Source organism: Dermacentor silvarum, chromosome 3 (genome assembly GCF_013339745.2).
Source record: "Dermacentor silvarum isolate Dsil-2018 chromosome 3, BIME_Dsil_1.4, whole genome shotgun sequence".
Lineage (NCBI taxonomy): Eukaryota > Metazoa > Arthropoda > Arachnida > Ixodida > Ixodidae > Dermacentor > Dermacentor silvarum.
This window is the reverse complement of record NC_051156.1, coordinates 92,143,778-92,156,763: the sequence shown is the minus strand read 5'-3', so window position 1 is coordinate 92,156,763 and position 12,986 is coordinate 92,143,778. Positions and strand designations below refer to the sequence as shown.

Below are 12,986 nucleotides of genomic sequence, written 5' to 3'. Positions count from 1 at the left end.
AGCTTAGCATGACAGAAAGCAAACATAAACTTAAATGGCAAGAGCTGAAGGATCGTAGAAGGCATATCAGATTAAAATTTTTTCACGATACTTATTATTCTAAAACAGGCATAAACCGCGAACAATATATCCAGGCACCACACTACATATCTAAGCGACTGGACCACTGTTTGAAGGTCAAGGAATTTTCTTGTAGGGGTGACGTTTTCCGTTATTCTTTTTTTTTAGAACTGTTCGAGATTGGAACAGTTTGCCATCGCGCATTGTATACATCACAGAAAATGATGCTTTCTTTCACGCATTCTAATAATTTGTTGATGTATTTAGTAAAGTCTGTAACATCCCTGCTGTAATGCCCTACGGGGCGATGCAGGTAACTAATAAATAAAATAAATAAATGTTGTTTATTGGCGCAAGGGCCAGATGTGGCCAAAGAGCGCCAAGGCGAAATAATTAATTAATTAAACATTAACGAGGTCCCCGGTGACAACCTGAAAGGTTCCGGCGCCGTAGAATCGCAACGCGATCAGAAGCCGGAGCAGCAGCGGCACGGGGTGACCGCGTTCGTTGTCTTTTTGGGGCCAGTGGCAACATTTCCAACAGCCGTAGCGCCGCTTGCTTGGAAAAGCGGTACCGCCACGAGAATTCCGCGTCGTTGTATACTTCCAGGGGATTCTGTCGATCTCTAAGCCGTGGCTGTAATGGCGGCGCGTATCGGTATGCCTGACACTCCGTAATATCGTGCATCGTAACATCGATAGTCCCGTAAACGAAGAAGCGGTCCAACTATGTCGATATGGGCCTTAGAGACGTTGAAGATAGGGCTGGTGTTGAAATGATGCCTTCTCTGCGGCCAACAGTTCGCCAGAAAAACGTAAAGGGGAGCCAAACACAAGTTCAGCCGCAGAGCACCCAAAGTCGCGGCGAAGGGCCACTCGAGGGCCAAACATTGCCAATGGCAAGTGGTCGCTCCGGTGCTCACGGTGCAGGCGTGCTGTGAACGTCGCGTTTGTGCTTCCTATGAAGGCGCTCAATCATGCCGTTAGCGCACGGATAGTACGCAGTAGTGCGACAGTGCTTGACGCCAACAATGCAGAAAAAGCGCAGCAAATAACGCAGCTTCAAACTACCGTCTGCGGTTTGTCGTTACCATGACTGGGCAGCCAAAACGCGAAACCCTGGGAGGGACAAAGGTGCGTGGTACTGCCTGCGCAGTGTTGTCAACAATGGGGACTTCCTCGAGCCAGCGTTTCAAATGGTCCACTATAATCAAGAAACATCGATAGTCCCGTAAACGAAGAAGCGGTCCAACTATGTCGATATGCGCATGGTCGGAGCGCTGGTCAGGAGGTAGCAACTTTTTTTGTGGTGCCATAGTGCGACGGGTGACTTTGATCGCTTAGTACGCAATGCAGTTACGGGACCATGCAAGAATGTACTGTACGTATTGAACATGAGGCCAGACGTATCGCTGAGTGACGAGGTGTTGAATTGTACGTATATCAGTATGAGCCATGCCGTGCAGAGATGGAAGATGTCGTCCCCCCCCCCCCCCCCCCCGGGAACGTTGTGCGTGCGGCAGACGGTGTATGGGCCTTAGGGAACAGAAATGACGTAACCAAATGCACAAGTTAGATTTATACAAACACTTATCGCTTACCTGCCTGAATTAGGTTCCAGCTAGTGGGCGTCTTACGGTGTAATTTAGCAATCGCGCTCGCTCCCTACTACTAAATCAGCGCGTTTGCCTTGTAGAGGGTGTTTGAGCACTAAGGCAAAAAAAGAATGACCCCTCTACTGGTGGCACCTGAGATAGCCGCTGCCAGTCGAGCCCGCCGCACTCGTACGTGGTTGGGGCTCCTGCGCTTGCTTGGTTTTTTTTTTTTTTTTTTTTTTTTTTTTGGGGGGGGGGGGGGGGCTTGCCTCCTTTATGGCAAGCTTTGGCGCTTGCTCTCTCTACGTTCAGCCGTGGTCCAAGAGGTTGCACTTAGCCGCGCGCAAGGCTACATTTAGCTCCGATTGCTTAATGGGTGGGAGGGAGGGGGGGGGGGGGCGGAACATTGACGCCACATGCGACGCGACTGATGCAGGGTGTTTCAGCGAACATTTTCACGAATGTTTAAAGGCTGCCTATGGGAGATAGCACAATTCCAGTTCTACTCGAAGAGGCGGACATTACGTGCACACAAAATTGAATTGAATAAGCGATTACTTAACAAAAATTCATTAGTTAGGTTTTAACTAATTACGTTATGGTTCATACTGCAAACTACAAATTCTAACCTGTGGAGTTCGCAAGGCGCATCCACTTGGAACGAATTCTCAGGATGACGCCAGTTTCGAGATATTAATTCCCGAACATTGCGGAAAAACGCAATGGCGTTCCAGTTACTTTCTTAACAAAACGTCTTTTTATGCACTGGAGCACAAAAGTAACTGGAACGCCAATGCATTATTCCGCAATCTTCTGGATTTAATACGTCGAAATGTGCCATTGAGCTTGAACTCTTCCTGCAATATCACCAGGATCGGTCCACTTTTCAGCGTGACACCACCACCACCACCACCGACACTTGTGAGCCTATAAAGCTTGGCTTAAAAATCAAGCCCCTTGGGTGCACGATTTGTACAGGGCTCATTCCCAGCAAAGATTAGGTACTGCTCGTTTAAAATTCATTGTACTCTGGACTTTCACGTGCCAAAACCGCGATATGATTATGAAGCACGCGGAAGTGAATGGGCTCAGGTTTAATTTTATCAACTGGGATTTAAGGACGTACACTCATGCACTGCACAATGGCGTTTTCAACGCAGCACATTTCTTTGCCAAGGCCAAGGAAAGATCACGCGCAAGGATGCGCCTGTTTTATCTCCTAAATATGTGGGCCAATCACGGAGATAGTTCAGCTCGAAGAGCCGCGGGGTGTAAACAAACACAAGAAATAGTTCGAATTAAGGCAGCCAGTGGTGGCAGGTAATGCGCGTAAGCGCAGACGTGATCTGCAGCACCAACATGCCTTCGTTCTCATACTGCTGTCGCGTTTGCGTCGTCATTTCATTGCCTTCATGGTATTATGATCACACTTTCATTGTCATTTCATCTTTTCGCCGTTTTTACTCCGTGACGTCTATGCCATTGCGTTTTCGCATCGCCGTCGTTGAGCAGTATTCGTCACCATTTTATCGTCGTCATGCCACTGTCGACATCGTGTCGTCCTCATAAATTGTCGTCATACTACAATCGCCATCTCATGGTCGTCGTGCAGTCGTCGTTAGAACAACTTCGTTATAGCATAGTCTTCCCTCCTCTTGCGTCGTCATCCCACGGTGGTCATGTAGTTGTCGTCACATCATCATTGACATACTATCGTCACCCCTCTTTGCACACAATTGCGTCGTCTATACCTTTTAGAACTGCTTCGCATCACATTGATAATCATCAAGGACGGTTTCTGCCTCAACTGTGTTTTTTTTTTCATTCCACCCCATTGGAGCGCGGCCGCCTCTGTCGGTAATGTTCATTTCACCTGTCTGGCTGATACGCTCAGTAAACATTACTCCCACCTGTAGTATACATCTAAGAACTGCCGACCTGTGACTTCAGATAGCTCGTGAGTAAAAACAAAGCGTTCACCCTCTTAATATAGTCTGAAAATGTCGCAGTTCCGGCCGAAAGGCGAAGCATCAATTGCGATAGCGAATTAGTAGAGAGCTATTCGGATTAGGGATAGTAGTTTTATCAGCTGCACAAACTTGGACACATTCGCTTACTAACTCAATTAACAAGCGTGGTGTCAGCGCGCACAAGGAAACATGAATAGATCACACTAAATGACCGCAGACAACCACTGTCAAAACGCTGGCAGCAAGAGCAGCCGCCGCAGCGAGCGAAGGTTCGTGCGGTCTATCGCTTGAACGGAAACTAACCGGCGAATGCACAGCGCATACAAAGGTGAGAGCCGTGTGGAAATCGCTTTTAAGAGACGGTGCGGGCGACCGCCGTAGCCGGGCAAAGTACAAGCGCAGTTTTTGGCAGAGTAGAAGCTGCCCCCCCCCCTCGCTCCCGCGCTGCCTTCCCGCTTTCCTCCTTTCGCGTGGGAGATTGAGTGGCCAGTTCCCCTTGTGCCCGGTTGCAAGATACGCATTTGGTGCCGCAGCACAGCGTCGCCCGGCCTCCCTCCCTCGCATACCGCCACGGTCTTTCGCGCAACGGAAGTCGCGTTTGCTTTCTGCCGTGCGTTCGCGCTCCGTGATAGCGCGCTTCCCCCGCGCGCTTTCACTCGCGCATACGGCGCGCGGCGACGATTTTATCGCCCTTGGACTTTATACGGAACCTCACGGTGGCGGCAGAAATCTGCTTGAAGTGTCCATATAATTGCTATCGCAATAATCATTAAGGGTATATAATGTCAGCATCTTTATTAAAAGTACTACACATTATCTACATACTCGAAAACCTTTAAAATTGATCGCTAATAAAAGCCTATTTCATTAAAAGGGTGGGAGACTGTTACACACGCTCTCTATAGTGTTGTACGCTTCCGGCGATTAATTATTCAGAACCTCCTGTTCATATGCATGCGTCATTGTATGATATTGGGCGGAGAATTTCGGGCGGAGAATGTCCCAGGATCACGGAGACTAGGAACCGTAACGTACGCTGTGGTAGGCGCCGCAGGTGTAGGTGGCGACGGGGTGTTTCCATCGGAAGCCATGGCTGAGAAGACGACGGTGCGGCCGCTTCGGAGCTCCGTGGCGAGGACGGGGAACGTTCCACCTCCACCACGATGTTACGCGAAGAACGAGTCAGTAAGACGGGCAACTATTTACAGGTTGTATTTACAACAGCGGTTGCAGCGCTGACCGGTTAGGTTCACAGCGCGAGCCCAGCTCGTTCTTCCTCTTCTTTTCTCGAGTTATGGCGCCCGCGCGCCTCGGTCAAACAATCAAATACCACACGCGTGTATCAATATTGTTGTGTATTTTCTCTACGAATAATGTGGTAAGGTGTTGGCATAAGAACGGACCCTTTCTGCTAATAAACCGCTGAGAGTACTGCTTGTGTTCGTCCCCTCGCCTTGCATGTCTATTTTTGGGGGCTTTTTTACCCACAACTGCTCCTCATTACACTAACGTAAACACCGATAACGGTCGCTGATGCAGCTATTGTTAGTGGATCCACACATGCCAATCTCAGACACACCAATAGAATACGTCAAAATCAATTCGAGCTTTCAGGACAACAGTAACGTAGTCTTTGGCCCTCGACCTCTAAGTACTAAAATTTCGCAGAATGCCTGGAACTACGGATTCGATTACGCAGGAAAGCGCCTTTCACGGGCCTACGTTTTGGCCCCGACGGCAGCATTTATGCGAAGACTGGAAAGCAATAACACGTGCATTATGGTGTAATTAGCAGCAAATAATACTTACGGACTTTTGTGAGTAGACACAAATTGCAAAAAAAGTAAGCAAGTCTTACACGTTTGTAAAACGTAAAGGTGCAAGCTTGCCAGCTGTGGAAGCCAACGATGAACGCGCGAGCAGTGGCACGAGCGCGTCTTTGTCACCACATGAGGTGTGCAATCAGGCACGCACTATAATAGGCACATCTTTACTAAGCTAGAACCGTGGAGCAGCCGTGCCTCAGCAAAAACTTTCTTTTTCCAGCTTCACAGCAATACGTTGCAAGTTAAGCACTGGCTAGAAGAAAAAGGCTTTTTTGTTCCGTGGTCTCTTGACTGTCTTTTGTGCAAAAAGCCTGAGACCATTGAACATATCTTCCTCGAATGCTGGGAAGTCATATTCCTGTGGGATATCCTACAAGGAACCTTAAAAAAGGACCTCCCGTTGTCACATCGAGGCATCCAGTTTTTACTAGAGCACTGCACGGGCCTGATTTTTCGGCCCGAGCCCGGCCCGAGCCCGGCCGGCCCGCTTTACGAGGCCCGAGCCCAGCCCGGGCCCGTAATACAAAGCCCGAGCCCGGCCCGGGCCCGGGCGTACATGACCGAGACCAGCCCGGGCCCGGCCCGGGCCCATGGTTCCAAGCCCGGGCCCGACCCGGGCCCGTGTTACTGAGGCCGGGCCCGGCCCGGGCCCGGGCGTTCATTACTAAGCTTAGCTAGGGCCCGCGTGTGCCTGACCAGGCCCGGCCTGTAAGAAAAAAAATTCTTTTTTTTTTACTTGCAGATTGTGCCGTATCTGTCAGCCTCACCTTCTAGAGGTTTAATAAGCTGCAGTATATGAGCAATAAAAGGCCGAAATCTTTGTTTCTCCCACGGGAACATCAGTAATCCGGCCCATTGCCTGTGCTACTATTTTTCTGGTGGTGCGCATGCACTTACTTTGATTTGTACGATATAGTTCTATGATGTCATTTAGCATGCAAATATACAGGGCGTTTCATTTTAGCTGAACCAAATTTTTAAAGATTGCCTGTGGCAGATAGCGCAATTATAATCCTTGATCTAAACTACTCGATGAGGTGGGCATTATTTCCACGAGAAATCAAAACGCCTAATTGAAGAATTAACATTATTATGCTAATTAACGTTTTAAATAATTATTTTATGGCACATCTTTCAATCTACGAATTATAGCCGCCGAGTTCGCAAGGCATATCCACCTGGAACGAATTCTCAGGACTAAACCAGTTTCGAGATAATAATTTTCAAAGTGTCCGACGAAATCAATCGAATCAAATCAATTTATTGTCCAGTTTACATGCTGGACGGTCATTTTGGACTAAAAGCTACATATGTAGCTTGACATATGTAGCTGGGCACGCCATGTAATGCGTAGGATGGATAACCGGTAAACCATTAGGGTTACAGAATGGATAGCTAGAGAAGGAAAGCGCAGTCGAGGTCGGCAGAAAACCAGATGGGATGATGAAGTTAGGAAATTTGCAGGCGCAAGTTGAAAACAGCTAGCGGAAGACAGGGGTAAGTGGAGATCACAGGGAGAGGCCTTCGTCTTGCAGTGGACATGAATAGGCTGATGATGATGATGATGATGATGATGATGATGATGATGTAGCTTGACGTGACCCAAAAGACCAGGCAAGGCAATAGTACAGCAAACAGTGTGCACACATGCACAATAATTCACATATATTTCCAGCTTTCGCTGGAATTCCTCATAGACGAAATAGCTATGAACGGAAAGACAAAGAATATTTGCGTCACGGCGAGTTAACAGAATTGGAAAAACTTTTAACAGAATGCATTTTAAACAACACTACAATAACAATACTAGCTATACAAAACAACGCAACACCACCTATACAACATAGCATGAGACTGAATTTTACAAGATCAACATTTGCTACGACAACGAAACAGGATTTACATTATATACTCAGAACCATACACAAAGGCAGAATAATAATCACATCAGATACACTACAAGCGACCAAAGTGTCAGCTGAGTTCTTTTTTACTGAAATTACCGCCATTTTTGTACCTGTTCAAAGTGAATGGTAGGTAATGTATTAACGACTGAAGCTTATAGAGTGTTCTGAAGTATGGAATGGACCATATCGCAGGATTTCTTGTGTTCGCATTAATGCGACGACGCTCTAAAGATGCTAATTGTTTTATGTAGTTCCAAGCTAATTCTGACATTGATGGCCTAATTGAACTTTAACATAATTACGCGAATGAACTTTTTAATTAATTATGTTACGGCACATCTTTCAATCTACGAATTATAGCCGTTGAGTTCGCAAGGCGTATCCACTTCGAACGAATTCTCAGGACTGAATCAATTTCGATATACTAACTTTCAAAGTGTCCGACGAAATGCATGGGCGTTCCAGTTAACCTTTTGAGGAAAACGCTGTTTTATGCATTGAAGCACAAAAGTAACTGGCCTTAGCGCTAAAATAATGCCGTAGTATTAAAACTGGTAATAGTGCGATCGCAAAAGCGGTAACATGGAAATGGTTTCAGGAGTGGTTCTTTGTATAATTTATTTTTCCTTACGCGGAAACAATGTTCGTTTTTGCGGAAAAGAAAAAAAAACTTAGCGTAGCTTGCACTGGCGGCGCAATGCTAAAGAGACAGCGGAGATGATGGGCACCTAGCTAGTCCTGGCTTACACTACCAGCACTACCAACTTATCCGAATTTATTGATTATTGATCAATTATCGATTAGCTATTGATTGGCTGTCGATTGGCTATCGTAAGGTATTGGCCACGTATTTGGGCTAGGCTAAAGTCATCCCCAGCATTTTCGGGAATTTATTGATTATTGATCGATTATCGACTAGCTATTGATTGGCTATCAATTTCCTATCGATATGCAATTAGTCCCCACCATTCTTAGCTAGACTTAACCAGGCTCAGCTTCGCTAGTTCACAGGTGTATGTGCTATTGCGCTTGGACCCTTTCTGCACTGCTGCCAGGATCGGCCCACATTTTTGTATTCAGCGGACACATTAGACCCGGCTGAAACACCTCCGCTGTTAAAAATGAGAACTTCATCTGTTTTACTATTTTCTTTGATAAGATATAGTCATCTGATAAGATATACAGTCAAGATAGCGGCGTGGATCTGAGAACAAACGGGGATAACCGATATTCTAGTTGACATTAAGAGGAAAAAATGGAGCTGGGCAGGCCATGTAATGCGTAGGATGGATAACCGATGGACCATTAGAGCTACAGAATGGATACCAAGAGAAGGGAAGCGCAGTCCAGGACGGCAGAAAACTAGGTAGGGTGATGAAGTTAGGAAATTCGCAGGCGCAAATTGGAATCAGCTAGCGCAAGACAGGGTTAATTGGAGATCGCAGGGAGAGGCCTTCGTTCTGCAGTGGACATAAATATAGGCTGATGATGATGATGACAGTCATCTTGCACGTGTCACTTCAGCTTGGCACAGAATACATTGAAACATGCAATGCATAACGGTCGCGTATGTTCGAAGGCCTAATTAGGCCCTTCAATGAGCGGGCCCGAGTCTGGCGCGGGCCCGTGGCTTCAAGCCCGAGCCCGGCCCGGGCCCGCGGCTTCAAGCCCGAGCCCGGCCCGGGCTTTAACGCGGCTTTAAGCCCGGGCCCGGCCCGAGCCCGCCGACAAACGCTTCGGACGGCCCGGCCCGGCCCGCGGGCCGGGCCAGCCCGGGCTTTCGGGCCGGCCCGGGCCCGTGCAGTGCTCTAGTTTTTACCCGTCCCAAAGTTTGGAAGCATCCCCCTGGATATGATCATGGTCATGGTACTGGGCCTGTACAGTCTATGGAAAGTGCGTATGGCAGTCCGGAATGCCGACATAGATGCTCGCCCTGCGAGGCAGTACTTTATTGAGAGTATCTTATATGCTAGACATGCACTCAAAAGTCAAAGTGACCCCCCCCCCCCCCCCCCGGAGTGGATCAGTACGATGGATGAACTTGCTAACTTGCGGCGTTTTTAATGAGCGCTCCATCCAATGTCGGTGGGTGTTTCCTTTAAACGTTTTATGTACAGTCTTAGTTCCTGTTTCTCGCCAAGCAGGCAATAGAGAAAAAAAAAAGCCGTGGCTTCAGGGAAGCTCTTGATGTTGGATAGTAGCAGCACTCCTTGATCTACGCCGCGACACCCTCGCCGGCGCTGTTAACCTCCTCTTTTTCTCCCCTTCTTTCGCGGAGCCAGCGCATCTGCCACGCTGAATGGCTGCGGCGCGCGATACGACCCTGTCAGGTAACCCTGACGTCACGAAAACGGCGCGAAACTTTCTTTCGCGAGCATTTAGTTCCTCGCGCCCGCCATGCGCCTTCCAAGCGGTGGTCGCCCTGTCGCTCCGAACGTGCGTTTCTTAAGTTTTCCCGTGTTTCCGTAGGAATCTGGGCTTCTTTCTCCGTGGAAATGCCTTGCTGCTGCGCGTTTCAATGCAGCAGCAGGTCAGAGAAATGGCTACCATTATTTTCTATCCCCCGAGAACAACGGAATGTCGTGCGCCGGAAGCAGTGGCTCCATAACATCGGGAGAAAGGATTTCGCCCCTTCTAAGCACGTCGTTATTTGCGAGGTGATTGTTTCAGCTTTCCTTATATTGGTAGGTGAAGTTGCATGGAGATTTTAATGCCCTTTGCATAGCAGGACTCTCCGTTTAGTTCAATACAGAGCACCTATAACTGTGCATATAGTTTTGCTTTTTTAAGTGAGTCACTGAACTTTTTGTTGACTCTTCGCGCCGTGACAAAGTTTTTTTGTGTTTTAGCGCGTGCGTTAGTTTCCAAGTGTATGTAATTTATGAGTTAATAGCTGTAACTCCTATTCTGTGATTGTGTGTGTGTTTGCGCGCATGTGTGTGTCTATCTGTGTGCGTGTGAGTGAGCGCCGAGTTGAAATACTTCGTAGTTAACGTGTCACTTTGTTTCGAACCACCTACTGGTCCCGTCCGCAACCTTCGGCGCCGCCTAGATCATTCTGTAGTTCAGTGACGTCAGTTACGAAACACTGGTAGCGATTTTCATCGTGCGAAAAAGCACGAATAAGAATTATTTAGTTTAATTAAACCAAACAATTATCCTCTTTCCTGCATATAGGTTTATGAACGTGAGTTGATTAAGCGAAAGTAAAGATAAGTCAATTAACAACCGCTCAATGATACCTTGGCAGCCGTCGTGAAGTAAATAGCCGTACGCAGGAAAGCGAAGTTATTCGTATCTGACATTTGTTATTCGCGGATGCTCATAAAGTACAAGCCACGCGCTTTTCATAATCTTCCTGAACTCTGATGAACTTTTACATCTTCAATGCTGTAAGTTGATTATCAATTGCCATAGTCCTAGAAGTTTCCCTGTGAACAATCAGCCTCTTTTTTTCTCTTCTTTAGAGACCTCGGATAGTCCCAGAGGTGATATGGAATACAATTTCGCGTCGTTTCATCGTGACGGAATACAGGTGCGTGCGTTATGTTCTATATTGCTTATTTGGCAAACACAGCACGTATTTTGCAGAGTGACATTGGTACAAAGGCTTTTGGCCCACGCGAATTCGCTTTAAATAAACTATCACGTGTCTTCTTGGTTACCTTCTTTGAGCTTTTTAGAGCCACGATTATGAAACAAATTCTCGTGTATATTCTATGCTGCTTACATTATATGCGCTCAATACACCTCCGCGTTACGAGCAGTGCAAGTGGCGACGGAGAGGCAAACCGCTCAGCCACTACTTGGTACTCATTTTTTTTTTTCGGAACGCTTCTGCTTGTTTTTATCGAAGCGCCTTCAAAAAAATTTGCCACGCCGTTCTATTGGAAGCGTACTTTCGTCACGACAGTTTCACAAGGGATAAATTTCCATATAACGCTTGAAAGGGCCCAATAAACAAGCGCGCGCATTGATTCTAATGCGGCTGCAGCGAGCCACTGGAGGGTTCAGCGTGCCGTGCGCACCGCGCCAGCCCGGGGAGGGGAGAAATCCGAGGAGAATTGAGGAGGAAAGCGCGCGCGCGGAGGAGAGTGTCGCTGCTTTCTAGATCAAGGGGTTTTACAGGGAAGCGTGCTCGTCACGCACCCTGGAGGCCTAAGGTCGATTCCCATCCAGACCAAAATGCACCAATTTTTTTTTTCAAAGCCACTGATTTACTTTGTTTACAGGACCTCCCTGCGAATTGTGACGTCAATCCGAGCATTTGTAGACGTGTTTTTACTCTTCGCGGCGTTGGCCTTTTTCGTCACGGCGCAGTTTCGCCAAGGGAACCGCCAACATAGATACCTAAGGCTCTCGCATTAAAAATTTCATTTTCAATTTAAATTTAAAATTTTCTGATTACGCGACGGCAACATCGAGGCTGAAAACTATGAACGTATCAACTTTTGACAGGCTTCACAGCATCAGACTGAAGGAAGTATCGTAGCCAACCCACCTGATAGGAAAACTCTCAACTTATCAACTTTTGACAGGCTTCACAGCACCATACTGAAGAAAGTATCCTAGCCGACCCACCTGGTAGAGACAGGGCAACCTTGCGTGCTGCCTCGAGCCGCTTGTCAGCAACGACCACAGTGGCCCCGTCGGCAGCCAGGGTGTTGCATACCGCTTGGCCAATGCCGCTGGCACCCCCCGTCACCAAGGCTACACGTCCGTAGAAACACGCGCCCGCTGCAGCCATAGCGACCTACACACTTTCCTGTTAAAATTTTATGCGTGCTGCACGCTGCTGGCCTAAGAATGGCTGAAATCACGCGGCAGGACCTGAAACCTGAAATACTGCTGATAAACTTTTGCCCATAGGTAACGGATTACAAGTGCTGAGTAAAGAGCGTTTGCGTGTGTAGTTCGATAGGGGGGAGGGGGGGGGGGCATGAAACAGCTTGAGTATTCTCCATGGATTGGCGAATGCGCCAGCAATAAATGGAGCACTGGGATCTGAACAGCTGTTGCCAAAGCCCGCTGAGAGCGCAGTGGTCCACAGCTGTTAGTGGAGTGAATGTGCCACATAGGTAGAAAAGATAACAGAGAGTGCTTTGTGTATATTCGCGTGTGCTGCGTGGCACTTCTAGTTCATACGTTTGTGCATTAGTTCACAACGCGTACACGTGAACAGTGCAAGATGAGTGATAAACCTAATGAAAGCTTCGGAAATTGGGATCGAGAGATTCGTCTGGCTGTTAAGAAGGCGGTAAAGATAAAGTCGTTGCCTAAACCGTTTTTCGTACCATACACGTTTCTCAGTGCACTTGAAAAATGCTTGAACTTGCTCTTTTGGATACAAAGCTCTTAGTATAGAGGTCATTTATATGACAGGATGATATATACTGATGGGACCCCCTTCCACTCCCGACGCCTTCTATAACACCGCCATAAACAACTCGAAGTAGCCCGAAGGCGTCCTCTACATTTTATTTTTCATAAACTGGATCACATGCATTGCTAAATCAAAATCATGCTTACTGACTTATTACAAAAACTTCAGCTATGAAAATAAGGTAGCTTTACAATCCCGTACCGAAACAACAATACACTGAGATATATCAACATGTGCACTTATACT

General features: G+C 47.4%; 1 protein-coding gene across 1 annotated transcript in view; it reads right to left on the bottom strand.

Annotated features, from left to right (window-relative positions):
* Positions 1 to 12,262, bottom strand: part of LOC119444556 (estradiol 17-beta-dehydrogenase 8) — a 42,122-nt gene extending 29,860 nt beyond the window's left edge. Inside the window, exon 1 of the mRNA XM_037708936.2 lies at positions 11,939 to 12,262. Coding sequence (XP_037564864.1) covers positions 11,939 to 12,104 — 166 coding nt within the window. The 5' untranslated portion in view covers positions 12,105 to 12,262. The remainder of the gene's footprint in view (positions 1 to 11,938) is intronic.
* Positions 12,263 to 12,986: the final 724 nt, after the last annotated feature.